Below are 27,695 nucleotides of genomic sequence, written 5' to 3' on the forward strand. Positions count from 1 at the left end.
ACAATATACTCTGAAGCTCTGATAATAATAACGATAGACTTCGTTCTGACTGACGTGATGCAGTCTTCAAATTACTGGCTACTTACAAAATGGTATTTACTGGAATATTATCCCCCAACGCTTGGCCTTCTTCGAGCAAGCAGGCCAGGCCATGTATCCATTTTCAATTTGGTTTCTCAAGCTCAGCTTGAGCGGTGGGTCAGAAGGAGCTCCAGCTGTAGTGGGGTTCAGAATCCATGTATGGAATGAGACACGATGCGCCTCGATGATGGAGAAACGTAGTAAGCTATCCTCAACCTCAGACGATTCTAAGGCTGTTTCTTCAACATCTGTCAACTCTTCTTCATCTTCGGTGACGGTCCCACTCTCGCTGCCGCTAGGCTCAGACCAGTATGATGCATGTGCTGAAGGAGGTTCCGGATATCCAAAGGTGTGAGGCCTAGGAGATACTGTGTCGCTTTCATATGAGATATCTGAGCTGTGCCCATGTGTAGAAGATGTCCGAAGAGGATCTTTTGGGGGAACAGGAGGAGGCTCAAGACTTCGAATGCTATCATTATCAGACTGATGTGTCTGCATGACAGCAGGCTTTGCTTGTTGAATTTGCTCCGAAGACAGGAATGGCCGTTGGTGGAGTTTAGGAGGAGGTCGAAGAATGCGACCTGAAGAAGCAGAAAAAGAGCGTAGCTGAGAAGCAGATTCTATCTTTAGATTGCTCCTTGGGAAGGTCTCAGGTACAGAATAAGCCGACGAGATAGATACTGGTCTTGGATGCGAGTCTTGAAGCGAGACTTCGTGAATAGTGGGATAATGAGGGTAACAATGCCTTTGATTTTCTTGGCTCTGGTATGTTTTGGCTTGTAATTTCGTCGTGGGCCAGCTATGTAGTGGCTTATGTGATTGAAATGACATTGCCATATGGAGTTCTTAATTGACAAAATGGTTCTCAAAGGGTGGTCTGTAGAATGGCGTTTGGCTGGGTCTTGATGAAAAAGGATGAGAGTGGGTATCAAGGACTTCCTGAGCCTAATGAGGGGAAGAAAGGGATAGGTACAGGTTTTGTTTCAAAGAATGTCTTGTAGGTTGGAGAAACGACTGTATTGCATGGCCAGAATGTGAGGCCACTGGAAGAAGACTTCAACATGCTGGAGGGAGTTCTGTCTTATAAAACCAGTCAAAATGTGGAAGATCTAGAGCTGCCTTCTTGTACATGAAGTCCATATTGCCTTGGTTGTACTAGCTACGGCTTCCATCGACCGGTTTCAGCTTCAATCACTTCCGTCTTCGGCTAGGTTACTCTGAGATGCGGCTGACTGTATGCCCTATGGGCCTATCACCGATGCAAGGAGAGCAACTGGAATGCAAGACTGACTGTAGGGATGGCGGCTTTCTAGGTCACACCTTAGCTGCGATTGGCTCACTATTAGATTTTCAACTCAGGTAACGACATCGATCTATATGCTTTCGTCTCGGATCCTTGATCCTGTAATACGCGAGACATTGAGACATTTTTGAAGCTTCGTGGTGTCGTAGATTTACAGTGATCGCTGTCCCGTGTCTTACCTATAGGGACGTCATTCATCCTATTTGTCCAGCATAGAAACCTGCTTTTGACCTGGGAATGAATTTTCTCAAGTGGCTGGACGAATCCGCTGCCATCAGCTGTTGCGCTCTGTGTATTGTGAGAATCGAAGTTTTGAGTGATTCATCGAGGGTGCTTTGGTCTTCTCTATCATTGGCAGTACCTTACGAGGACGCGTTGAACATCTTGAAGCATGAAAACTTGCTATTTTCAATAATCAGGTTCGACAATTGAAAGATGAAACTCGGAGTTTAGGGAACTAGCGTGTCGTAGTCACCTCGAACTTCGTCGTCATGGCTTGCGGTGCGAAACCATCACCCCACAACTGAAGTCTAGGCCCTACTACTAAATTCTCCGTCGTGATACAAGCTCCCAGCCACAGTTCTATGCTGAAGATAACGCTTCTATCTCACATGTTAGACATTATACCAAATGCCTGACCAATCACTACAGTCCAGGCTTACCCTTGGACCCATTCGGGGAAATATCACGATGTTGCATAATCAACTAACGCCTCTCAAACCAAAAGGCAAGCAGAAGAAAATGATTTCCATCCATGATTCGTTTCCTTGGATAAGGATCAGATTGAATTCAGAAAAATTATTCACTGTACTAGAAGCTAGAAATACATATTATGAGTCTCTTGCCAAATATCGAACCCAATTAGCTGAAACTCTTTAAATATTGATATCAAGTTGATGAAATTTACCCTGGACCTCATATATCACAAACGGCAACTCCATATATCGCCCAAATATATCACGAGTTTAAGCTGGATAAAAGAATCTGATGTGACATATGTATGATTATGATTAATCGAAATAGGAGGCACAGGAGAATATGGCACAACTTGACGCAAACATAAAAATCACAACTCGTCATGAGGTTCTCAGATAGATATTCGTTTGAAATACGATGTTTATTTTTGCTTATGGACAATATTTGCAATAGAGGCCTCTGAAAGAGACCTGACGCCAGGTAGGTTTGAAGTGCAGACTCGTCAACACAATACTTTTATATATGTCGATCTGTGGCCAAAAGCGCCATAACGTTTGATGTCAGTGAGCTTCTGAACCTTGTAGATATCTTACAATGCTTTTCTCAGGAAACTGAAGTTTCTTGTTAGGATGACCTGCGTTGATTGCTGAAAGCCTGCGATGTACTTCTGCCATGTTGGTGGGTAACAATGCACCAAGGTAGACCAGCAAGAGAGACTATCAAACGGCGAAGGATCGTCTTGACATCAACAAAGTCTTGGTGCATTTTTGAAGCTCATCTCGATCCGTAGCTATGTCTGGGCTGGTTTGAGGTAGCGTAAAAACGATTTAACAATTCTCATAGAGTAAGATCTGACTTCTCTTTTATTAATAGTCCCAATGTTTACATTATGAGTAGTAGTATTTCCATAAGTTTTCCTGGTCCAACATCGCCAATTTCACGGCCCGAAAAGGCATGCCAGTTGTTGATGGAGCAATATGGAAAACGGCCGAGTTCGAGGAGCGGAGCTTGGTGTCGCTGTTTGCCAACTCAATCTTGTCACTCAACTGTGATCACTGAGAGGAAAAGGAGACTGCAAGGGATGTCCACGGAATACCCATTCCTTACTCCCAATGTTAGCAAGTTGACGTCTGTTGTTTACAACGCACTGAAAACAGCCAAGGGGGCGCTAGTAGAAGATTTTCAATGTGAGGGTAATGAACACGACGACTGAGACTCATTTTGAAGTCATAGCGACAGGGAGACTGAGGCCGGAGATAAAGCCTCCAGGCGTTGATGTAAAAAGGCACCAAAAAATGATTTAAACTCAAAAAGCGGCTAAGGCTGAAGTGGAAAGATCTTCGGCACTCACTATGCGGGGGGACACATTGGGCTTCCCAAGACACGGTTCCGTTCCTCTGTTCCTGAATAAAAAGTCTCACTAGTAGATTGAGCCGTGTTTCACTCATGTGCCGTGTCTGAAGCAGAAGTAGGGCCGAATTTTTGGGTAGGGAGGATGGCAAAGTAGATTCCTTGTGTTGGATCACTCCTTGCATTGGGGTCCTGTGACTGGTACATGGTAGAGTCGTTGTAGTGGGATAGAGGAGCCAATCATGTGAAGTGAGTGACAATATGGGGCTTGCTGTGACAATCCTGCCCTATAGACTATACGTGAGTTGCTCAAAAGCAAAGACTGTTCACTCAGTAAACCCATTTCATACGATTACGCGGCAGAGTTAGGTAATCATACCAAAACAAGCAAATCTCTCTATGCGAATGGCTTGCAACTCGTGAAAATATGTCTCAACGATTATCGTGTTCTCGTCGTGTGCATTCGTAGCTTACAGTCCTACCGTGCAGCTAGCCATGAGCTCCGCTGGTGTCTCAATGAGATTGAGATTTCCTTGGCAGTACCATGCCGATTCCGAAGAGGATGGCCAGCCACGATGGGCATCGAAGCATCGAGTAAGGAGAGATCCAAGTGCTTCCTTCATACCAGTCTCCCTTAATCGATCTAAAATCCACCGTCAACTAGATATAAAAGGGTCGATGCAACGCTCCAAACCAGAACCTCTTCTCTTCATCAATCATCAGCATCTCTCAGTATCTCTCAGCATCTCTCAGCATTCTTTCAGCTTTGATCTTCACCATTCTCTACCCCTCAAATCCACATAATCATTCTATATTATCTTCTGTCTTTGACAACTCAAATACCTTCAAGATGCAGTACATGACCATCGTCGCTTTCCTCGCCGCCACCGTTGCCGCTGGCCCAACCATCAGGGCTTACCCTTCCATTGACCAGATCACGGTCGCTCAAGCCAACAATGCTTGTGGAAATAACATGCAGGTCACCTGCTGCAACAAGGTTACCAACACCCCTGCCGGCAACGCTGTTGGCAACGGTGCTGGTATCCTCAACAACCTGAGCCTGTTTGATCAGTGCTCCAAGCTTGATGTTAACGTTCTGGCTATTGCTAATGGCCTCCTTAACAAGGAATGCCAGGCAAACGCCGCCTGCTGTCAAAACAGCGGCGGTTCCGTACGTATCCCCCAACCCTTCTCAAAAACTCTCTTACTAACATCGCGGATCTAGGCCACCGGTGGTCTTGTCAACGTCGCCCTTCCCTGCATCGCTCTGAGCAGCCTGCTTTAAGTGCTTCAGACAAATACGCGGGGCGCCACATCTCTACCATGGACTTTACATCGGGTTGCGATCACGCCAATTTGGCGACTCCACAGTCTTTACCTTCGTGTCCTCGGGTGGCCGTCACTTTTTACCACCTGAGTTAGTGTGTTGTTTGTCATCGTTTTGTGGATTATTTGGGGGGTGAGAAAACGTGCCGTTGATGGTATGCATCTCACGACAGACTTGCAAGAGCTGTCAGGTATAATTCAGTCATCGGCAAGGGTCATAGTTTAGAATTAGAACTCAATTATATCATTATGCGGCATTCAAAGATCAATTGTACGTGTGATTACCACTTTACTTTACTTGTCTTGTCAGTTGAGTAACATTGAATACTCATCCTCCAAAAGCATAGAGGAGGAGTTATATTCACGTCCATCATGACGCTTTATTCGTTTCTCAAACTTCAAAGATATAAAGCTTATGCTTTTATCAACATGCTTGGATACTGTAAGAGCTTGCGACTTGCTTGGCCTGTCCTTTGGACGGGTTTCACTGAAGACAATGGAAGGTGAAGAAAGGTGTGAGAGGCAATTTGTCATATCGTAAAGAAAAGCTTCATATACTGAGTTCATTTATATTTAATGGCTTAGTACCTTCAATCTATAGAAAGCTTACGACTAACACTGTTGAGCATAATTAAGTAATTCGCTCCCAAGTACAAATAGGACAGGCTCCGAAACTCTGCGAACATCTGCAGGAGACATCCCAATATCCCACCCAAGATCGTGCAGCATCTCCATTTCCATCGAGTTGATGTGCTCCAGGTTAAAGTGGTGAATGCCATTCTTATGCAAGAACCTCACCCATCGAGCATTGGGGGGAGGATTATCGTACAGATGCTTGACAGCAATAATCATAGAGGTAAGTACTAATCGATACGAAGCGCTAGGAGTAGATCCAAACGCTCCGGGATGCTGGAGTCGCCAACGACCAAGATATACTGCAGACGCAACCATGACGACTCGGGGTAGCTTGAATGCCATCACCAGAGTGCGAATAAAAGACGACAAGCTAGGTAGAGTATTTTTGATCGAAAGTGCTCCGTTGCAACTACATGTCTCTGTCGAATATTTTGGATGTCGGTGCAGATATGGGACAGCGTCAGCAGCCATGGCGGTGATATAGTTCATGAAGTAAAGGTCGACGAAGGCATCTGTCAATGGTCGGGCCACGCTGTGACATGGCGGAACTGTTGAGTATGACGACATGCCTGCGAAAGTGATAGATAACTAATGCAAGAGATTGTTTAGTGACGGCTGCTCGAATAGGCGTGAATTTGAACAATGGGGTGTGAGTGTTTGGGGCCAAGGGGTTGAACAGGTAGCCAAGCTTGAGGCATGGACATTGGCTCTGTGAGCTATGGTTCACCACACATACCGTTGAACTTGGAAGGGCTGATTAATTTTGAGTAACAGATTGACCTGTATAGTGGAGTTTGAGATGAGTTTACGGCGCCACGGGCAGAATTTGACAAAGACAAGACTATTTGTATTGCTTAAAGATTACAGTGGCTGTTATTGTTCATCCTTATCATGACGCACATTTCAGAAACGAGTCCAAAAACAACTGAAATACGATCTAAAAAGTCTCTGGATTTTACAATGACATGGTATCACAGGCGGATGCTTCGGGTTGGCTGAGGGAATCAGCTGTTCCATCGATATCGAAAGCCTGACGGAGGCTGCCGAAGAGCATCATTTAATTCCTAGACTGTGTTGGATGCAGGGACCGATTGCCTGGAATCCACGGATATAGTATAGCTTCACTTTATGCCTTGGCTACTCCATACACTTGCTACAATGGGCAAGCGACTTCCATGTGCCGAGGGAGAGGGAGGGTCTGCCGTGTCTGACTTAGATCAATAACTTGTCTGCAATATTTAAAAACTGGCCTGGGGTACCTGAGACACCTTTAAACGTTTGCTTGGCACTCTCTTTAGATCGGTCCGATTGTCTGCCGTGTTTCTGAATGTCAGTGACCATCAATTGATGTCATTGTCTCTGAAAGCGTTTCCTTTTCTCAGCCTTCAATATGCTACATCCCTATGTTTTTAAGACGTGGAATGCTTACAGTCTCTGATGAGTGTGATTTACTGTAATTTAACAAGCCCGGGACTCACTACTAAATGGACTCATCCCTCCCTTGATCTGCACTATCTGTTCTTCAACATCTGCCAATAGTTACATACCACTGGCGATCTATGCCAACAAGATTGCCCTCACGGCTGTGGCCGTAAATCAGAGTAGTCCGGGCTAGCACAATGCTTTTACTGTCATTCAAATTGGGAGCATCCCTTTGTGTTCAATATTTCCTTTTCACAATGATGGGAGATCAGCGTTTGGAATCATCCTTGATAGTTAATCATTCCACTAGACTTACAACGCGCGTCTTTTCTATTGGCATAGCTTTTGTGTACCTGCATGTAGAACGTCACCCCCTTGATGTTACCCATCTCTTCCCAATATAAAATGTCTGATACTTGCCGAGAAGTTCTAAGTATTCTCCATCCTTTCCAAACACAGTCTTTTACCACTCATTACAACACACTCTTCAACATTCTTCAGAATGCAGTCATTCCTTACTCTTGCAATGCTCTTTGGTAGCACATTGGCAGCTCCTCTGAATGCCAACCAGAACGAACTCCTTAGCCCCGAGAAACGTGAAGCGCTTCCCCCATCCGTCGTGCAAATCATTGACTTCGGCAACGGTGAAGACTCTGAGCCTTCTACCACCGATCCTTATGTCATCGAAACCGCTACCAGCACTACCGTTTCTGTCACTCCCACTGACTACCCGTTCGATGATCCCCTTGGATCCCCAGACCCTAACGGCCCGATTGGAGGGCTGGACAAGCGACAGCTTCAAACCCTCACAGGCCTTCTGGGACTGAAGACTGCAGACAAGAACAAGAGGCAGCTTGACGCTTTGACTGGCCTTCTTGGAGGGCTCAAGCCCGAAGACCTTAACAAGCGGCAGCTTGACGCTTTGACTGGCCTTCTTGGAGGACTCAAGTCCGAAGGCCTTAACAAGCGACAGCTTGAAGCCGTCACCGGTCTTCTTGGCCCACTCCTTGGTGGTCTAGGTGGTGCACCACCTGCAGTGCCTCCTCCCGCCCCCATTCCGGGAGCCACCACGACCGCTGATGCTACTACCACCGCCACTAGTGCCGTTCCCACGTTTGGTCCTGCATAAGAAGGACGGGAGGGTAGAGCGTGGTGTTAGGCCCTAGGACTAAGTCGGAAGGTCGTAGGTGCGCTTCATGTATGGTCATGCCTGGTGCCTTTATCACTGTCTTGTTATTCTTATGAGGGTTTTTCATGGTTTCGAATTTGGGTTGTCTTGATCGGGAGAATAGTGACAATATCTTGTACACCATAGAGGGGGAAGCGATCGTCCCCTTGGGTTCATCAATGGGTATGGTCGTTTTTATGCTGTTAGGTATAGTTCTGAGCTGAAATCTCGATACTTCATTTGCGGACAAAAACATTTGCATCGGAGTGGTCTCGTAGGGACATCGCTAAAATTGTGCTAAGTATTGCCATCTCAATCACTGAGTCTAAGTGTCCTGTTTGACTGCCATTGCACAACACCGCGTAATTGCCTAAGCGCACTGCTGAATAAAAGAGGATACCTGGATACCTTTTAGTGAGTCTATTTCAACCACCTGCATTAAAGTCTAATATTTCCTCAGTGCCCAAGGCTAGCCTTTACAAATATTTTCTTTCATCTTTATAAGAGACCAGTAAATAAGGGTATCTAGTCCCTCGGTTCAAATGAGTAAATAGCAAAATATATAGCAATACAAATGTTGGCACTGAGGTCTAGGGTACCACGTGATCGCCGACCTCGGATCCACATGAGCTCACGTTCTCTATGGGCGATAGCCAAACACCAAGTCAAGACATCCCTCTTCAATAGGGAGACCGATAGCCCATTCAACGCCCGACAGTGAATAAAGAGAATGCCGTTGATGGCCCGTTGAGTTGACCTCGATGGCGTCGCAATCGGCTATCGCAGACCCCCGCAACAATGTATAACCGCGACTCCAGGATAATGCGCAAGCTCCTCGGCAAGGCTGCGACCGAGACCCCCGCAGGCGACCCGGCCAACCTTTCGATAACAAGCGCGCCCGCGTCTACAATCTCAGCCTCGTTTCGACCGTCCAAGTCGCAAGATGCCGTATATCGAGCCGGCGTTCCGATTTTGGCCCTCGATGTCTCCCCCGATCGACGAGCCGCCGTACTGGCCGGTGGACATATTCTCAAGACAGTGGTCCTCGATGATCCTCATAACTTCAACTTCAACTTTCGCGAGGGCGTGGACTTAAGGGCTGCGATCACTGCTCAACCGGCTGGCTTGAAGGGCAACCAGGCGGCGGATCAGCTCAGCATTCGCGATGTTAAATGGCACGGTGGTTCTACAATCTTCACGGCTTGCGCGAATGGCAAGATCTTCGCATACGATGTCGCACGAGTCGGGTCTGGCGCAGCCGAGCCATTGGAATACATGCAGATGCAGGAAGATTCGCGCCAGGTTAACACCCTTGATGTCAATCCACATCTCAAGAGTTGGCTCCTTTCAGGCAGTCAAGATGGCATGGCGCGCGTTTTCGATACTGCGGCACCTCTCCAAGGACGATCGGGCGGCATCACCTTTCGGCAACGATTCGCGCCCCTCAAATGTATCGACTCGGTTCGGCAAGTTAAATGGTCTCCAAAGGTCGGACACGAGATGGCATGCTGTACTGAGGGCGGAGTGGTGCTGAAATGGGATGTGCGCCAACCATCAAGACCATTGCTGAGGATCAATGCGCACGAAAAGGCGTGCGCCTCTATCGCATGGCATCCGGATGGAAACCACCTTATCAGTGCCGGTAGAGATACGAAACTCCATGTGTGGGATCTTTCGAGTTCAGCCGATAAACGACAGAAGCCGAAATGGTCTGTAACAACACCTGCGCCCATCTGGACTATCGCATGGCGACCTGGCCTGTGGTCTGCTACAGCGCAGAACAAACGCGTAGCTCAAATAGCAGTGTCCTACGATGATAGTAGCTCTCGTCGATATGGTACTTCGGCAGTACACATCTGGGACTTGGCTCGACCGACCATGGCATACAAAGAAATCGAGAGATTCGACGCTTCACCTGCTACTCTGCTCTGGCAAGACCAGGACATGCTCTGGACAGTTGGCCAAGACGGACTGTTTGCGCAAAACGACGTCGCATATGCGCCCAAGGTCATTGATCGCCAGTCTACCTCTTCTATGGCATTCTCACCGAAAGGCGATGTTATGATGTTCCTTGACGAGCGATCTCATCAGAGCAGTCGACCTCGACCTCCAGTCACACACCATGCCGAGATAGTGCCTCGTGGCCCCTATGGATCGAGCCCCAATGCCCCCATGCTCAGCATCAGCCGCAGCGACTCGGAGGAGGATGTCATTGGCAGTTTTCTTGGTCCTAGGCGACGGACGAGTCGAAGGAAAGCAGGACGCTCCACCAATCTGAGCACGACGCCACCTTCTGGATCTGGACCTGATGATAACAAGCCGTTCCTGGCGCTTGACCAAGCCATCAATGTTACTGGGGTCTTCAAGACTCAGCAAACAATGGCTTTCGGTCGATTGCCTGCTGTAAAAACAACACAAATCTACCAATATCTCTCAGGATTATACCTCGAGACGCTCCGTCAGGAGCTCCCATACGTTAAAGACGGAAAGCCGCTCAATGAACGAGTCGGCGTCATCCTAGAACATTATGCTCGCGCAGCCGAAAGCGTTTCGTACTTCCGATTAGCACAGACTTGGCGCGTTCTCGCTTACACGGTCGGCCTACTCCTCGACCGTCGCGCTCAATACCACCTCGACCTCCGTCTCGGACGCTTCCAGAAGGTGAAGCTAGAAGAGAGAAAGGGAAGTGGAATGCTGAAGCCCGTTGACTTTTATACTGCTAGTCGAACCCCCGGCGACGAAACGCCCAGACGTCTTTCTGGAAAGCCAGGGCTCGGCGGCCGCTCTCTAAGCACTCGATCCCTTCTTGCGATGGGCTTCGAGAGCACGTCAAACGTCCCAACTCCGCTTGCGCGACCGGCTGACGCTCCAGATAATTCGAAAGAGCATGCACAACAGGTTGGCAAGAGACTTGCAGCCGTCATGGAGCCTGATGAACTTCGTCTTGGGCCTGGCATAAATGACAGGTTCGAAGACACCCCCCGAAAGCGGCTCGACTCGGTTCCCGTCTCTGATGTCAGCCATGAAAGCGAGAGCTCACAGATATCTAGCACCGAAGGATACGACTTTTACGACGCTGAGGTCTTGCTCAAGGCCCTCGATGTTCCTCCACCTAAGAAGAAGGAGCCTCTATCGTTGGACTCTACGATCCCAGAGGTCCAGAGGGTGACGCGCCATGATTCGGACGAGAGCTTTGCTCAGATGTTTTCGACATCTGATGCGACAAAAAAACCTTCGGCTTCGACACCGAGAGGCACCGGACCATGGCGATCGAGTCTTGCGAGACATGCCTCGGATATGGAGAAGGATAATGAGTACCCGAGCCACATTCGCGGCGAAGAGGTTCATGCAGATACGCCGACGGATTCGCCCAAGTCACGCCCACATAGTAAGAAGCCGCCGACAGACTCCCCAGAGGATCTTTTCTTAATATCTCAAACTACAATGGGAACCGATGATTCGTTCCCGTCGCAAACGTCAGAGCCCCTGCAATCTGAACCGTCACCCCCCAAGATTGTCGCCGAGTCACTTCCAGCGAAGCGAGACTCCCCGCAGCCGCAAGTACTTGTTCCAGCAAGTCATCCCAATCGATCCAGCAGTCCAGCCAAGGACCTATTTCCTGCGCAGAAAGACCTACGGCCTCACATCGTGGAGACAGATTTTCTCCCGTGGGATGATGATCCTTCATATCCGTTCCCAACTACTGTTTCTGGCGAAAGTCCGATTGTTTCACCACTTGATCCCTACACCTCTATCACAGAGGCCTTGCACTACGAGTCGCGAACTTCTGCTGTTAATGCTTCGGCCATCGTGCTCCTTCTCAAGCCTTTAGTACCCGACTTCGTGATCGACTACCATCAGGCGAATGCAGTCTTGCGACAGCACCATTCGAGACTGATGCAAATGGGTCTATTCATTGAAGCGTCGCTTCTACGGAACTTGTGCATCAAAGGATGGCCTGAAGGTTTGCCTCAGTGGGGCGAAAACTATACAGCAATCTTCACACCAGCGCAACAGAACGGAAAGGTGAGCTTCCTTTGCTCTGCGTGCAAGAAACCTAGGGAGCTTGATCCCAAAGATGGGCCAGAAGCTATCTGGACTTGTGAGCGATGCCGCACCATCATGGCGCCTTGCGCTGTTTGTGGCCATAGAGAGCCAACACATGCTGAATTCGCGCCCGTGGAACTGCCAACTGCAATGGGCTCCCCAGACACTTGGCTCTCCCAATGGTGGTACTGTCCTGGCTGTGCACACGGTGGTCATGCCTCCTGTCTTACAGCATGGCACGCTGTTCTCGATCAGCCAGACTCTAGCGGCTCAACTACCTTCAGCGATGGCTGCTGTCCCCTCGATGGCTGTGGACACGCGTGCCTACCCGGTCGATACCGCGGCGAGACTAGCACAGCACGGTCTGACGAGATTGGTCGCGCGACTGTAGAGAAGACGAGGGCAAGGGATGAGCGTGGAGCAAGCAACAGTAGACGATCAAGTCCTCGTGCAGGTATGGACCGATATGTCAAGAGTGATGGCAATGACATACCGCAGAGCAGAGCGGTAGGTATGGCGAGGGATGCGCTGAATAAGAGCAGTGGAGGGATCCTTAGCTCGAGCCCTGGGAGGGCTGTTGCGACGGGGGAGAGGGAGAGGAGGAAGAGTGTCAAGTTTGCGAGCACTGATTGACAGAGCTACGTTGGACAGTTATGTGCCTTGTGTTATTACTATTAGCATGGCGTTTGGACGTGGAGTCATCCGTGGGTAGTACAATTTGATCATGGAGAGAGGCTATGGCGTTTTAGACACGATATGGCTGTTGGATGTCTGTTCGAGATGAGCATGGTCAATGAGCGTGGTGGAGCGATGAAAGGAGTTATTTAGAAACATTTAACTGTAGTATTTTGGCAATTGACAAACTTCTCATGATAAACTATCGTCTCAGGCAGCAGCAGTAAAAGCATTTAAGTTTGCTACCTCTATATGATGAGATGTGTTTGACTTTGTCCTAGGGCTTGAGGTTCTGTTAACCCTCAACTTTATACATCTAACAGACCAATACAGGGAGCCATTTCATTTAGACTCACATGGGACTGCGCTTCTTAACCATCCAGTGACCCTCTCAACGACTCATCTCCATCATATTCTCCCCAGACAATCCATTTTCCCTTCTCAGCTGTGTACACCCTCCAATATTGTCGAGGACATGGATGCCTTTGGCTGCGGGTCATTGACAAACCACATGAGCACAAGTACGTGTTGCCCTGAACCTTCTACTATCTATCACCATGCTGAACATACTCTAGCGCTACTCGACGCTCGTCCCATAATTATATCCGGCCCTTCTGGCGTTAGCAAGGGTACACTGATCAAGCGACTGAAGGACAACCACCCGACCATCTTCGGCTCGGTTGTCTCACACACAACACGCCAGCCGCGACCTGATGAGGCCGAGGGAGTGGCCTACTTTTTCTGCTCCGCGCCCGAGATCTGGAACATGATAATGCGGAAACAGTTCGTCGAGCACACTTATTACAGCGGCAACTTTTATGGCACGAGCAAGAAGGCCATGGATGAACTGATGAAGAAAGGTGTGGCTCCCATCCTGGATATTGAGATGGAAGGCGTAAAGCAGATGAAAACTTCAGACTTGGTGGCTCGGTATGTCTTCGTCAGCCCTCCGAGTCTGGAGACACTCGAAGCCCGACTCTGGGAGCGCGGAACGGAAGATGAGGCGAGCATCTCGCAGCGTTTGGCACAAGCGAAGCTCGAGCTTGAGTTTGCAGAGACTGGAGTGTACGACATTATCATCGTCAGCGGCGATCTCGATGAAGCGTATCGGCAGCTGGAGGACTTTGTTTTCCAGCGTGGAAGGCTTAATTAGGTAGCTGAACAATGTCTCAAGCTGCCAGTGTACTGAGATGACTGACTCTACTTAAAAGAAGCTACCGTCTAGGATTCGGAGTATTTACTCAAGTTACAAATTCTTTAACCCAGTTATAGTTTGGTATCATGGTTAATCCATGGCCCCATCCACCGTAGATTGATCTCCTTCGCCTCATCCACCATCCCAAGCTCTAGTAGCAGCTGAATAGTACCCCTAGCAGCCGAGTATATAGCTGAACTAATCCAAGCATGCGTCGGAGCCGTATGCTCTCCAATGAAGATAGTATTATACTCCGTCTGGTGATACGCTGGTATGTACAGATTATGCTGCTCAACATCAGGACGACACCACGAGGTCGCAGTATGTTCATCTTGTAACCAGCACAACCTCTCATAATCGCCTGTGTAAAGCTCTCGCGCTTGCTCACCATGAAGACTCACGATTGCGTCGAGGACTGTTTGGACGTGCTCTTCATCCGAGAAGCTGACGTAGCGATCACTCCAATCTCCACCACGGTAGTGTGTAATCAGCCCAGGTCGGGACTCGTTCAATCCGTACACAGGATAGTATAAGGCGCCGACGGATCTACTCTCAGGAATAGAGTATCCCCCAAAGATAGGGCGCTCGCCCTTCTCCCAGAAACGTTCGGAGAAGAGGAGGGAGACTTTGCAGGCGGATTTGAAGCGTAGGCCTGCTTCGCTGATTGCGCGGCCGAGGACGGATGAGTATGAGGGGAGGTCCATGAAGCGGGTCATCGTGAAGGGAACGGCCATGATGGTGTAGTCATAGTCCTTGGACTCAAACGTTCGGTTCTTGACGCTGGGGTACCATGAGAGTCTTGTTCGAGCTTGGCCATATTTGCTCTTGACTGGTTCGAGCTTTCTGATCTTGCGATTGAGAACCAACCGGTCGGAAATGTGAGGGATAAAAGCATCAGTGAGTCGATTGAAGCCTCCGTCAACGCACTTCCACTCCGTCTCGCCCAGCGAGTCTTTTGTTCCATCTAACGCGAGATTTGAGTTGTGCACCATTTCATCCCAGAAGACATCATAATCTGTCGCAGTCCAGATAGCATCGGTTACATTCTCACTGGCGTGGAAAGCTTCCCTCATCATGCATTGCTCGCTCCAGTCGTCGTAGCCCTGGCCCATGACGAGCTTGTGCGAGCGCCAGACGTCGGCTTGGATTGCTTTGAGCATGGTTTCGTTTTTGAGGATCTCATTCATGCGGTGCTTTGTTTCGTTGTAAGCGGCTGATACCATGGCTGGTGGTTTCGCGAGGCTTGAGTTTGCCAGAATGTCTGCTCTTGTTGGGATGCTGCCATCGGGATGTCGACCGGTTCCCCAAGCAATAAGCTCATTAGGATGGTGTTGAATCCAAGGGATAAAGTCAACTTTCCACTTTGAGTCATTCCCATTCATCGAGTTGAGAGTCTCTGCCAATTGGAATGTCAACCGATGCTCCGTATACTCATGTGTCGAGTTATCACTCTTGTACGTAACTGCATACGGCAATCTCATCGGGCCCATCTCAGCAAACTCCTGTGTACCACCGACAAACTTGGTTCTGAAGCGTCCACCCACTCTATCACTGGCTTCAACGATCTCCCAATTATGAAGACCTATGCTATCCAGCATGAGAGCGGTGGTGAGCCCAGAAACACCACCGCCCACAATGGCGATGGAGGCATTGGGAGCTTTGGAGATGGAGGTACAGTTGAGAGTTGCGACATCATCAAACCAAGCTCCGATTGAGTCAAAATCTTGCATCTGCGGCTTGTCGACACAGGACCCTGTTTGTTGGCGATCCTCTGGTGGTAACCTACTGCCATGTACGCTGCTCAAGCATGGCAGCAGGAGAACCGAGGCGCTCCAAAACTGATGGCTAAATTTAACCATATTTTAGCGGTTGAAATGTCCTTTGGGGTATCAGAAGACGTTGAGAGATAACGGATGGTGCTTGAATGAGCTGCCAAGTCCATCGAGCAATAAGTATTCGTCCATCCTCGAGAATCGCACAGCTGCGACAGTTCATATCTACCCTGATGGCATATACTCCATCTCGCAACTAAAATAAATCCTATCGCTGCATTGGACTCGCTGCGTTGGAGCCGGCCATGAGGTTCCATAGAATATGCACGGCAGTTGCATAAGAGAAAGACGATGGGACCTGATCTGCAAGGAAAAGACCCTGATGGCTTGGCGCCAACCCTATCAAGGACACCACGGCCGGGTTACAGTACCAGCGCCATAGTAATCACTACTAAAAGGCCTCATATTGCGAAGAGCAGCTACGATGAAAATCTCATTTCCCAAGGTTGCAGTGCAGTAAAGGCCTGTTGTCCCTCCTCGGGGGGCAAGAAAACAGCGAACCTTACTGTAGGGTGTCAAAATAAACTCAACAAAAGTCATCCTAAACTTAGACTATTTTACCTAAGTCTTTTTGTCATTTAGGATTGAGGTCCTGTGTTTCTTTCCCCCCCTAGTCCCTGTCTTCGCAGGAGTAGAGCTATCTCTCCGGGTTCACGCAAGAAGTAGTCGATCGCAAGACTTCGATCATGAGAAAAGAGAATTTTGAGAAAGGCTCAGTATATCACAGGTTATCTTGAGAAACTTGTGGTCAGTTGAGAAGAGTAAGGATAAGTTGATCGGAGTTTATGATGATGAAGCTTTTGCCTTGAACACGGAAGAGGAACACGATTGTGGTTGACCAAGAAGCTAAATGTCTATATAAGTATATAAAGAAAATGTTCAATCTAGGTTAACCATAAAAGAAACTCTATCTCAAAGTGTATCTCTACCGATTAAGCCTACACTCTAGGTCCCCAAAGCCTCAACCTCTCCGCCTCAAACCCAGCCTTGTCCTCCGCCGTGGTCTTCAAGAACCCAATCTCCTTCCAGATGTGGATATACTTCCTCACCACGGTCTCCGAAACAGGTCCAACCGCCGACAAAGACTTGGAGTGCTCAAGCGAATGCTTCACATCGAGAACAAGACCACCACAGGCCATGCGGAGGTATGTATCTTCAAGGAAGTCTGCCAGCAGAGCAGCCGGGTTGTCCTGCTGAGGAGCTTTGCGCACCATGTCGAGCCACTGTTTGAAGGGGACTTTGTTGGGAATGCGAAGGGCGTCGGAGAGGATGTTGTTGACGTCGCGCCATTGTTGGCCGATGGGGTTGTCGATGTGGTAGATTGGGTAGGGAGTGCGGTCGGAGAGGATGAGATCGGTCAGAGTGTCGGCGATGTCGTTAACTGGAGTCCAGTTGAGATTGCCGTCGACGTCAGGAAGAGCATTCAGAGTCTGGGAGGACTTGATAAGGAAGCCAAAGTGCTCCATTGGGTTCCAGTAGCCGCTCGTCTTGGACCCAGCGATCTGACCGAGACGCACGACCATGGGACGGAAACGATCTGTGAACTTGTGGAGAGTCTCATCAAGCATCCTCTCGCAACCCCATTTCGCCTCAGCGTACCCGTTACCGAGTAGTGAGTCAATCGTAGTCCTCTCCTCCGGAACAACAATCTTGCCAGTCTGACCAGCAGCCAGTCCCCACTGTCCAACAACACCAATTGACGAAATCATCTGGAAGCTGAACTTGAAGTCTGCAGGACGATTCGAAGCACACTCACTTCCCAGATCAAGAAGATTGCGGAAGACTTGGAACTGCGACTCAAAGCCCGAGAGAGGGCGCTTCGCACTCATGGGCCAGGCGTTGTGGATGATGTGCGTAACAGACCGGATCAAAGATGCATATTCGCTATCCGCAACTCCAAGCTTAGGCTTTGAGGTATCAGTTTGGAAGATTCGCACCTTGGACTTGAGATGCTCCGGGAAACGGATGCCTTTGTCTCTCATGGCCTTGTACTGGCGCGTTGTTGGGTCTTCTCTGTTCGGCCGGTTGAGACATACGACGGTATGGACTTCTTCGAGTTGCGCGAGGGCGTAGACGAGGTGGCTTCCCAACCCGCCTGATGCGCCTGTGACGAGGACCACGCTTTCATTCTTGCCCAGAGGAGGACCATTGGGGTTTGAAGTGGGCGCTTTGAATCCAGCGGTGTACTTGTTGACAAGCTCAGTGATTGCTTGTTCGCGTTCGGCAAGGTTCGAAGTGTCGCTATGGGTGACGACTGTTTCTTGAGCGACTGCTTCAGAGACCACAGGTGCGGGAATAGCAGCGGGTTTAGAAGCTGTAGTAGACAAACCCATTTCCCGCGCGAGCATTGTCTTGAGATCACCAACCGTCTGGCACTCCATAAATAGCTGCTCATGCGCGATATCCAGACCAAAAGTATCCTGGAACCGACTCGCGATAACAAGCGACAGAAGAGAATCAACACCACAGTCCGCAAAGTTCGTCTCATCATCTAAGTCAGATCTCGCAACACCACTCTCCTTAGAGATAATCTCAAGAGCGCGCTCAAACTCAACCTCAGCTGATTCCGCAAACTCCTCTTGGAGTTCTGGCGTAGCGCTTCCAGTGGTAGTCGTGTCACGACCAGAGTCACTAGCCGCAGAGGATGAACTTCCAGAGACATCTTCGTCTGCGCCGAGGAAGGCGCGCAGATCTTTGACGGTGGGATGTTCGAAGAAGAGAGCGTTGAAGTCAAGATCAATGTCGAGCTCTTCCTGGAAGCGGGCGGAGATGGTGAGACCGAGGAGGGAGTCGATGCCGACGTCGGCGAAGGTTGTACCGTCGGTGAAATCCGAGACATCGATTCCGCTTTCCTCGGAGATGATGCGGATTGCGGTAGAGAACTTCGGTGGCTCTACCTTGGCTGCAGGCTTGTTCTGTCCTGTCTTGAGGGTAGAATCCTTAGTCTGCGAGGGAGTGTTTCGGGGCTTGTCTTGCGTCTGGCGCTGAGGCTGGCCCTTCTTGCCACTCTCAATTGAGAGTATCACCTTGAGGACTCTTCGAGGAACACCTTGAATCGCGATCTGACCAAAAAACGCGACAACTCTATCCTGGTCAAAGATCGTCACATCACCATACCAGAGCTTATCCTCTCCAGCGTGCATCTGAGTATAAGTAGTATACTCCTTCTCAAAGTCAAGCGGCTCAAACAGCTCAAGCGATCCCCAGCCATGATTCATGTAAACATCGACATCAATGTCAGTGTGGTCATTGCAGTTCATAGCAAAGCCGCAAGACTGAGTAAGAGCGTCGATGACAGCGGGGTGGGTGTGGAAGTCGCCGTCGCGCTTGACGGTGCCGAAGCTGATCTTGCTGGAAGCTTCGAGGGTTTCGCTGTTGAGGACGACTTCGTCGATGGCGCGGTAGTCGTCGTGGAAGCGTGCGAGGGGACGGATCATGCGGTATGCCATGGGGCGGTTGAAGCGTGCGCTTTCACCGGTGGTGATTTGGTTGCGGAGGTTTTGCATCTTCTGCTTGGTGGTGCGGGCTTCGCTTTGGAGGGCGTCTTGATGGCTTCGGTCTTTGAAGCGGACTACACAAGCGGAGTGTTCTTGTAGGTTGCCCTTATTCTACAAGGTTGTCAGTATACGCACTAACGTGTAATGAGAAAGAGATGCTTACATCGAAAGACATGAACTTGATTGAGGCGGACTGAGATGACCAGTCTGCCTCAGCGTGAGCCTGGATGGGCTGGCGAGATCCATCACCACGGAGGATCAAGGCCTTTGAGACAGTCATGTCCGAGACCACAATCATATCGTCCTTCTGCTGTGGTTGATACCTCTCAAGTAGATACTTACCAAGAGTCAATGCGATATCAGCATAGACAGATGGAGTGCAGAGAGGGATCCCATCGACCTCATGACCTTGGACGAGCGGACTCAAATCCTTGCGAGCAATATCGGCCTCAACGACAATATGAGTCTTCTTAGAATCGCCACTCTCCTCAACAACACTATGAATAGTAGTGCTCTCAATCTTCGACACATTGTTGATGACCAAAGGAGGATCGCCCTTTCGCAGCGACCAGTCATTAACGTACTGGATCCAGTACTCCTTGAGATCCCAGCTATAAGCTGGAAGGTCAACGACTGTGTGTGCGCCAGGGAAGTTGCTCTGGTAATCGGCCCAATTGATGCTGGCTCCAGCATCGTAGAGACTCTTGAGGGCTGCGGAGAGCATATCCCAGGGTGCTCGGCTACGCTGGAGGGAGGCAACGCATGTGATCTGTTGGCCGAGGGTGGGCTTGACCATGCCGGAGACAGCTGGGTGAGGTCCAACTTCAAGCACCATTGAGCGATCGCTGAGATACCCGTCGCGGTAAGCGGTAGTCAGCGCGGTGAGCATGTTGACTGGTTGTCTAGAGTGTCGGGCGAGATATGAGGCATTGAAAGGAGTCGCGTTCTCGATGACAGTACCTTCCAAGGGACACAGTACAGGGATCCTGGGATTGGAGAAGGCCACTTTGCTGGCGAGCTTCTCGATATCGGACACCATTGGCTCCAACTGAGATGAGTGGAAAGCGTAAGGGACCTTGAGAAGAGTGGTCTTGAAGCTAGCCGCCGCAAGCTGCTCCCTGACCTTGGCGATCTGCTCATTCGGACCAGCAAGAACAGTCTCGATGGGAGAGTTGATACAAGCAGTCTCGTACTCTTGGCTTTTGAGTGCCTCAGCAATCTCCTCCTGGGATCCCTTCACCACAAGCATGGCGTGGGTACCGCGAGTGCACTTCTGCTCAAGTAACTGCGCTCGGCCACCAACAAGGAATAGTGTATCAGTGTCCGACAGAACACCAGCAACGTTAAGAGCAGCATACTCTCCAAGGCTGTGTCCCACAACAGCAGTCGGGGTAATTCCCCAAGACGTCCAGAGTTTGCTCAGGGTAATCTGAAGACAAACACTAGCAAGCTGAACAAGCGAAGGCGCAAACTTGCTAACATCGGGCTCATCAGATTGAATGAAAGGAAGCATCGAAGGAAATCCCAAATTCTGAGCAATTCGATCCAGTGACAGAAGCTCATTGCGCACGAACTCGTTCTCCTCAAAGAGCTGCTTTCCCATTCCAGGGTACTGCGCTCCCTGACCAGTGAAAGTAAAGACCACTTTTGGTGCAGCCTTGGGTCGCGAGACACCAGTGTTGTTCTGGAGAGCTGTTTCGATCTTGGAGCAGATCTCTTCGGGGGTAGCGCCGGGGATGAGAACACGGTGTTGGTGGTGGATGCGTCGTGCTGTGGTGGTGTAGGAGAGCTCAGCGAGGGAGATGTGTGAGTTTGTGCTGAGGAACTTGAGCATTGAGCGCATGTTTCCTTGGAGGGAAACGCCGCTCTTTGCAGTGATCGCGATGGGGAATTGAACGCGAGAATCATTGCTGGCAATGAGTTGTTTTCTAGGCGGTGCGTCCTGGATCAACAGCGCGGAGTTACCTCCCGCAGCACTGAAGTTGTTGACAAAGACACGTCTGGGATTTGTCTCTGTACCTTTCTTCCATTGCGTTGGCTCCAAAGCAATGCGGACGTTTCGTTGCTCGAGATCAGTAGGGAAGCGATGGTTGATCTTGTTCTTGATGCCGCAGTGCGGAACGATGGTGTCCTTCTTCAGCATCTGAAGGACCTTGATGACGCTGCAGACACCAGAGGCGGCCTCACCATGGCCTATATTTGCTTTCGCTGAGCCGATGTAGAGTTTCTGGGATTCTGGACGGGCGAGTTTGCCTTCAGCCACTGGTGGTGCAAAGGTCTCGAGGACACTGGACATCTCGGTGGCATCACCAGCTTGCGTACCGCTATACATCCGATCAGTAAGTAAATTAAAAGGGAGATGGGGAGAATACTTACGTTCCATGCATCTCGACGTAGCTGACACTATAAGGATCGACAGCAGCCTCGTTCAAGATCTTGTTAAAGATAACCCGCTGTGCACCAACATGCGGCCGCGTAATCGACTCCGACTCAGCAGAATGATTCGTATACGCGCCGAGTACAACACCCAAGATCGGATCATTCTCTGCGATTGCATCATCAAGCCTCTTGATGATAATAGTCGCTACACCTTCGCCTCGACAATACCCATCTGCGCCATCGTCAAAGGTCTTGCAGTTCCCTGTGCGCGAGAGAAAGTGTCCCCTGTCAAGACCAGCGTGGTAGTCAGGGTTAGTCAAAACGTTCGTACCGCCGGCGATGGCAGTGTCGACGTCGCCTTGCCAGAGTGCGTTGCAGGCCAGATGAATACCAGCGAGGGATGATGAACATGCTGTGTCGACGGCGTAGCTGGGACCACTGAACTTGAAGAAATAGTTGATGCGGCCGGGGATGAATGCTCGGTTTCCGCCGGGGATGTAGTACGTGTCGATATTCTGGGCGCTGTTTGTTTCCATCCAGTCGTTGCTTGTGACACCATAAAAGATACCAACGCGATCAGGTCGAGTGGAGGGCGTAGCATCAGGGACGATACCAGCTTGTTCAATTGCTTCGTAAGCTGTCATAAGAGCTAACCTCTGAGCGGGATCAATCTGAGGAGCTTCACGGGGAGAAATATTGAAGAAGCGAGCGTCAAACTCTGAAGGGTCATCTAGCCAGCAACCAAACGGTGTAGCGCTCGTGTTCTTCCCTGCGCCGGTAGGGTCGACGTGGGTTTGCTGATCCCAGCGAAGACTGGGCACGGGCTTGTGGACGTCGAGACCTTTGTAGAGAAGATCCCAGTAGGCGTCGTTGTCCTTTGCACCAGGGAAGCGACCGGACATGGCGACGATAGCAAGCTTTGGCTTGCTTGTGCCAGCGTCAGGAACGTTTGGGACACTGGTTGGTTGGCTGGGCATGGTTGTCTCTGGAACGAGATATCGAAGAGATGTCTTCTTGAGGGCAGTGTAGATCAGATGCTCAGCATTCGAACCAATCGACTGGACACTAAACTGCTGAGACCCAGCAGTCTCAAGAGCAGCTTGGACATCGTCAAAGATTGAGCCCCAGCGGAGAGGATGAAGAAGGGCTTGAGCGATGGCATCTTCCAAGAGTGTCGCGAAGCTTCGCTCTTCAGGCTTGGAGCCTGTACCAGACAGCAGAGGGATCTGTTCAGATGGTGACACGGCCTTGTTGAGCATCAAGCCATCCACGATCCGTCGAGCGTCTTTCTGAGAGTACAGATGCGGCGCGTGGTAAGCGCCATAGATGGGAATAGCTTTGGACGTAATGCTCTTGGAAGCAAGCCAGTGCGCAAGATCGCTAAGACGCTGGGGCGGGCCGCTAACAGTAATGCCATTTGGTGCATAGGCACTGATATAGGGCATGCTAGTCAAGACACCGCCGTCCTAAAATATTACACATTATTATCGACTTGCTATCTCAGTGTATGGCACTTACATTGGCATCCCAGAATTCCTGGAAGGCTTTGGCTGCCTTTTGACCCGGTACAAGAAGAGCCCAGCTCCTGTTCAAGTCCTGGCTCGGATCAACTCGCCGAGCTGTATCAGTAACGAGAAGGCCTGTTCGGAAAGCTGCGACGACGGACGAAACAGCCATGGGGATCAGATCTGCTGTGAAGCTACTGCAACTAACAGCCGCAGCTGCAAAAGCGCCGGTGCAGAGACCAACGACCCTTGTATTCTGCGCATCATACGAGGAAATACCCGCTTGACTACTCACTGTTAACACTCTCCCAGGAATAATTGAAGTGTCGGTGACTTACCTAATGAATGTGCCGAGCTGATACAAAGTCGTCATCGCCATATCAAGCGCCACGCATCGCGGACCACTCTGATCCCAAAGTAGAAGATCCTCCTGGCACGTAAACCGCGGAAGATCCTTTCTGATGCTATACGGGATCTTGAAGAGTTCAGCGCGGAGGGCATTGTAGCTCTGGTTCAGAAACTCGTGAAGAAAGAGATTGTCGCGCTTCTGGAGGAGGTGCTGTAAGTGAGGTTGGACCTCAAAGGTTTGGTCTCCGAAGAGACACAGCTTCATTTGGGATGCCATGACAAAGGTGTTGAATCTTGTAGATGTTTTTGGTTGAAGTCTATGTCTATGATATTTTGCCTATGGCTACTTCTCTCCCTCTTGGCTTTGATGAGACGATGCCTCTTTTATCTACCTTCATATCACTCTCATTCCTTCTTTGACCTTATCTCACCATCATCTTCTATCAGAGATCTTCATCGTCTTACTCGGAGTCCGGCATATCAGACAGACTCTCAATCTTCTGAATGCCGTCATCAGCGGCCCCCCATCGCCGACGTCAACAAAGAGGTTCCATTCCCGACACTGAGCCTCATCATGCCCAGATAATGCACGTCTGACCCAAAACAGACATGTTACCGCTACTGTCGTACATAATATCAGCCATGTTCCTGTATCAAGACTTGTAAGACGGCGTCCGAGTCTCGGGAATCAGGTCGGTTCAGCTCGGGAACTCCACGGCGACTAAGGACTTCGGACGCCGCGTGGTCTCGTCATCTCCCATAAAGCTTGATCCTATCGCATTGAATGATTCTTTGTTTACACTAGCAGTCATAATTGAGTGCAAGATGGACAAGACGGATAGAGACGCTGTCATTGAGCATGCTACGCAGGTCAAACGCCTCGTGCATGATCCTCACAGCTTCCTCACTGAGCTAGTCGCGCAGCAACAGCAATATCACTGCATCGCCTGGCTTTGCCACTTCAATATCCTCTCCTACATTCCCCAGCCTCCAGAGTCTATCGCCTACTCTGATGTCGCCACCAAGGCTCAAGTCCCGCTGTCAAAGCTGCAGTCCGTAGCACGCATGGCGATGACTACCGGTTTGCTCAGCGAGACCAAAGATGGCAAGCTTTCTCACAATACCCTTTCTGCGCAGTTCGTTACGAATGTCCATATGAAGACGCAGCTTCTTCATATCGTCAATCAGACTGTTCCTCTCATGACGGGCTTAATCCAAGCTACGTGGAAATGGGGCGAGACGTCTGCGACTAATGAGACGGCTTACAATATTATTCATGGCACTGAGCTATCGTTCTTTGAGCACTTGAAGACGCGGCCTGATCTCAATGAAGGCTTCCAGGCGTACATGAAGTGTCGTGCTGTGTCGCACACTGGCTCTAATGTCGAGCATCTTCTGAACGCCTTTGACTGGAAGGCGTTGGGACAAGCTCAAGTCGTTGATGTAAGTTCCCATCTCAATTGTCCACAGGTTCATGCTGATGGTGTACAGATTGGTGGGAGTAGTGGCTCAACGTCCATCATGCTGGCGACAGCATTCCCGTTACTCAATCTCGTTATCGAAGACCTCCCAGAGCCTATTGATAACGCCAAGACTCGTCTGTCTGAGTTACCATCAGACATCAAGTCTCGTATTGAGATCAAGGCCTACGACTTCTTCACTCCCCAACCCGTCAAAAACGCTGATGTCTACCTTTTACGCACGATTCTCCATGACTGGCCCGATGCTGATGCCATCAAGATCATACAAGGCATCGTCGCAGCCATGGGTCCGTCCAGTCGCTTGCTGATCATGGATATGGTGTTGCCCAAGCCAGGCTCTGGGTCTGTGACATTTGAAGCAGCGCTTCGACAGAAGGATCTCACCATGATTCAGTGCTTCAATGCTCAGGAGCGCGAGGTTGAGGAGTGGAAGGCCCTGCTTACCAAGGCTGATCCGCGATTGAAGATACAGGCGATCGAGAGACCTGCTGGGAGTGAGTTGTCGGTCATTGAGGCCATGCTTGATGAGTCTCCGGAGCAGGCGGCGTGGTTCTAGGCAGCGTTATAGATAAGATCACAATGAAATCTTTACGGCCATATATTTTGCTTCTCTCCCTAGTCGTGATACTTGCCATGGTATTGTAGGAAAGGAGGCAAGTCAAATTTGAAGCATGTCTCAAAGTGGTCACCTAGGCCAATGTGATGTTTCTCTCACGCCTTCTCCCCCATTTGATTTTGATCAAGGGATCGACGAAGCCGGCGACATGGAATAGTGTCTTACGATCGCGCAGGCTGTCAGTCCGAGAATATCGCATTGGGCTCACAAGGTACCTCCTCAATCGCGAAGCGATACTGAAGACACAGTGAAGAACAACCAACTTCTTAAGCGTTAATTCGCAATATTTAATAACACTCAATTGACAATATTCGCCCTATCGACTACCACTCGTACACATCTAAGACCAATCCCCATCCTGAAGATCCTCTAACTTCTGTCCCGCTTTGATCTGCTCCTGCACCTCCTTCATCGTCCAATGTCTGTACCTATGCCCCTTAGGAAAATTCGTATTCACCAACGGAACCCGTCCCCCACTTACAACATGCGTCAACGCCTCAGCAAACTTCTCATACGCATACGCCTCCGGATCATGCGACCAAACCCACTTCGGATATCGCGATCTGATCAGCGCCGGATTCTTCATGATCGCGTCCCAGTCCGTGTGCTGCTTGAGCTGCTGGTTCACGAAGCCCATTTTCTGCCCACAGCTAACGCGCTGGAAGCGTAGTTTGTTGTACACTTTTGTAGCATTGGCGGCTTGGGCTTTGCCCGCGAGTTGGAGGCACGTTGCGAGGGTCACGCCGTCTTCTATGGCTTGTGTTGCGCCGTTGCCGGATGTGGGGAGGAATGCGTGCGCTGCGTCGCCGAGTTGGACGACGTGGCCGCCGGGAGATGTCCATTGCTCGTGGGGATCGCGGAATTTGAGCTGCCAGTTCACGACGGAGCCTTTGGGGGCGGTGCGGATCAGGGCTGCGATTGCGGGATGGACAGCGTCGTTCTTTTCCATCTCGGTGATGACTTCTGCTGGGTCGATGTCTGGGATCCAGGACTCGCTGGCAGATTCAGCGTGCTAGCGGTCTGTTAGTGGTTTGTTGGGAAATGGGGAGAGTTGGCTTACTGAGTGGATGAAGCTCCAGAATGCGAGATCGTGGGTTAAGCACATCATGTTGTGAGAACCATTTCTGCAAATGTCAGTACATCCTCGTTCATCGGCTGCAGAAAACTCACCCAAGCCAGAATTGCCAGATTGGCTTATCTTCAGGCTTAAAGTTCCACATCTCTCGAACCGTGGGATCCTTAAGCGCATGCTCAACAGGATAACCCGCCCGATAAATCGCCTTTCCACTCGTCGTCAGCTGATCCGGCATGCCAGGAACAATAGTCATGCTCTTTGTCCTCAAGCCATCAGCTGCAACAACGATATCAGCCGTTCTCTTCTCCCCATTCTCGAGAACAACGCCCCCAGCACGACCTTCAACATCCTCCCAGTACTCAACGACCTTGCACCCCCATTCAACATAAATACCCACGCGCTCCGCTTGTTTCAAGAACGCGCGGTACAGTTTGATACGTGAGTGGGCATTGACAGAGGGGAACCCGCGACGACCTGGCAAATGCTCTGGGTCATTGAACATAGGCGGTGCTGGGCCCCAGATACGCTCGCCAGTCTGTCTATAGTAAGACATGTCGACGTCGTACTGGTTCTCCTCAATCTCATAGCCCATATCAGGCCAATGGCGCAGAAGAAGAATTGCACTGGGCTGGATTTGAACATTATCGCCTGTCCAGACCGGACTGGGACTGCGGTCGATAATGCGAACGTTGTGTCCTTTGCGCCAGCATTCAAGGGCGCAAGTGATCCCGCCCAGACCAGCGCCTGCGATGAGGACGTTGATACCGGTGGAGGGGTAGCGGAAGACTTGGAGGTCGATGCCTCGCTTGATGGAGTCATCGAGCCTTTCTTGGGAAAAGGTTGGATATTCTTGATGATCACCATTGAGAGTGCCGTTTGGCTTCTCATCAATGATGGGACGAGTGCCGTTTGTCTGTGTGTTCGTCATGATTGCCAATTGAATTGAGTTTACAGAGAGAAAATTGGGATGAATCTGTCTGGGAAAACTGCGACAAGGTGATCTCATTGTGAGATTATGTGACGAGTCCTCTATTTGAAGCCAAGTAGACCGGCAGCGCTTGGT

General features: G+C 50.0%; 10 protein-coding genes across 10 annotated transcripts; 5 read left to right on the forward strand and 5 right to left on the reverse strand.

Moving 5' to 3' along the window:
* Positions 1–96: 96 nt before the first annotated feature.
* On the reverse strand, positions 97–918 carry FPRO_03546 (uncharacterized protein; the record flags this gene model as incomplete). The annotated part of the gene is made up of 1 exon (XM_031226230.1): positions 97–918. The coding sequence occupies one exon, from the start codon at positions 916–918 to the stop codon at positions 97–99; it is 822 nt and encodes a 273-aa protein (XP_031076787.1).
* Positions 919–4,280: 3,362 nt separating this feature from the next.
* Positions 4,281–4,715, forward strand: FPRO_03545 (uncharacterized protein; the record flags this gene model as incomplete). The annotated part of the gene is made up of 2 exons (XM_031226231.1): positions 4,281–4,601; positions 4,656–4,715. 2 exons carry the CDS (start codon positions 4,281–4,283, stop codon positions 4,713–4,715), a joined length of 381 nt encoding a protein of 126 aa, XP_031076788.1.
* A 653-nt stretch (positions 4,716–5,368) lies between these two features.
* FPRO_03544 (uncharacterized protein) lies at positions 5,369–5,959 on the reverse strand (the record flags this gene model as incomplete). The annotated part of the gene is made up of 1 exon (XM_031226232.1): positions 5,369–5,959. One exon carries the CDS (start codon positions 5,957–5,959, stop codon positions 5,369–5,371), a length of 591 nt encoding a protein of 196 aa, XP_031076789.1.
* Positions 5,960–7,316: 1,357 nt separating this feature from the next.
* FPRO_03543 (uncharacterized protein) lies at positions 7,317–7,943 on the forward strand (the record flags this gene model as incomplete). Its single annotated transcript, XM_031226233.1, has 1 exon — positions 7,317–7,943. The coding sequence occupies one exon, from the start codon at positions 7,317–7,319 to the stop codon at positions 7,941–7,943; it is 627 nt and encodes a 208-aa protein (XP_031076790.1).
* Positions 7,944–8,780: 837 nt separating this feature from the next.
* On the forward strand, positions 8,781–12,662 carry FPRO_03542 (uncharacterized protein; the record flags this gene model as incomplete). Its single annotated transcript, XM_031226234.1, has 1 exon — positions 8,781–12,662. The coding sequence occupies one exon, from the start codon at positions 8,781–8,783 to the stop codon at positions 12,660–12,662; it is 3,882 nt and encodes a 1,293-aa protein (XP_031076791.1).
* Positions 12,663–13,179: 517 nt separating this feature from the next.
* FPRO_03541 (putative guanylate kinase) lies at positions 13,180–13,857 on the forward strand (the record flags this gene model as incomplete). Its single annotated transcript, XM_031226235.1, has 2 exons — positions 13,180–13,225; positions 13,280–13,857. 2 exons carry the CDS (start codon positions 13,180–13,182, stop codon positions 13,855–13,857), a joined length of 624 nt encoding a protein of 207 aa, XP_031076792.1.
* A 174-nt stretch (positions 13,858–14,031) lies between these two features.
* FPRO_03540 (putative fusarubin cluster-oxidoreductase) lies at positions 14,032–15,758 on the reverse strand (the record flags this gene model as incomplete). The annotated part of the gene is made up of 2 exons (XM_031226236.1): positions 14,032–14,073; positions 14,301–15,758. 2 exons carry the CDS (start codon positions 15,756–15,758, stop codon positions 14,032–14,034), a joined length of 1,500 nt encoding a protein of 499 aa, XP_031076793.1.
* A 911-nt stretch (positions 15,759–16,669) lies between these two features.
* On the reverse strand, positions 16,670–23,737 carry FPRO_03539 (fusarubin cluster-polyketide synthase; the record flags this gene model as incomplete). The annotated part of the gene is made up of 5 exons (XM_031226237.1): positions 16,670–19,339; positions 19,392–21,552; positions 21,605–23,073; positions 23,126–23,399; positions 23,451–23,737. The coding sequence occupies 5 exons, from the start codon at positions 23,735–23,737 to the stop codon at positions 16,670–16,672; spliced, it is 6,861 nt and encodes a 2,286-aa protein (XP_031076794.1).
* Positions 23,738–24,285: 548 nt separating this feature from the next.
* Positions 24,286–25,497, forward strand: FPRO_03538 (fusarubin cluster-methyltransferase; the record flags this gene model as incomplete). The annotated part of the gene is made up of 2 exons (XM_031226238.1): positions 24,286–24,903; positions 24,952–25,497. 2 exons carry the CDS (start codon positions 24,286–24,288, stop codon positions 25,495–25,497), a joined length of 1,164 nt encoding a protein of 387 aa, XP_031076795.1.
* Positions 25,498–25,880: 383 nt separating this feature from the next.
* On the reverse strand, positions 25,881–27,560 carry FPRO_03537 (fusarubin cluster-monooxygenase; the record flags this gene model as incomplete). Its single annotated transcript, XM_031226240.1, has 4 exons — positions 25,881–25,985; positions 26,039–26,569; positions 26,618–26,681; positions 26,728–27,560. The coding sequence occupies 4 exons, from the start codon at positions 27,558–27,560 to the stop codon at positions 25,881–25,883; spliced, it is 1,533 nt and encodes a 510-aa protein (XP_031076796.1).
* Between the last annotated feature and the right edge of the window lie 135 nt (positions 27,561–27,695).

The sequence above is a fragment of the Fusarium proliferatum genome (genome assembly GCF_900067095.1).
Source record: "Fusarium proliferatum ET1 genome assembly, contig: FPRO_scaffold002, whole genome shotgun sequence".
NCBI classification, from domain to species: domain Eukaryota; kingdom Fungi; phylum Ascomycota; class Sordariomycetes; order Hypocreales; family Nectriaceae; genus Fusarium; species Fusarium proliferatum.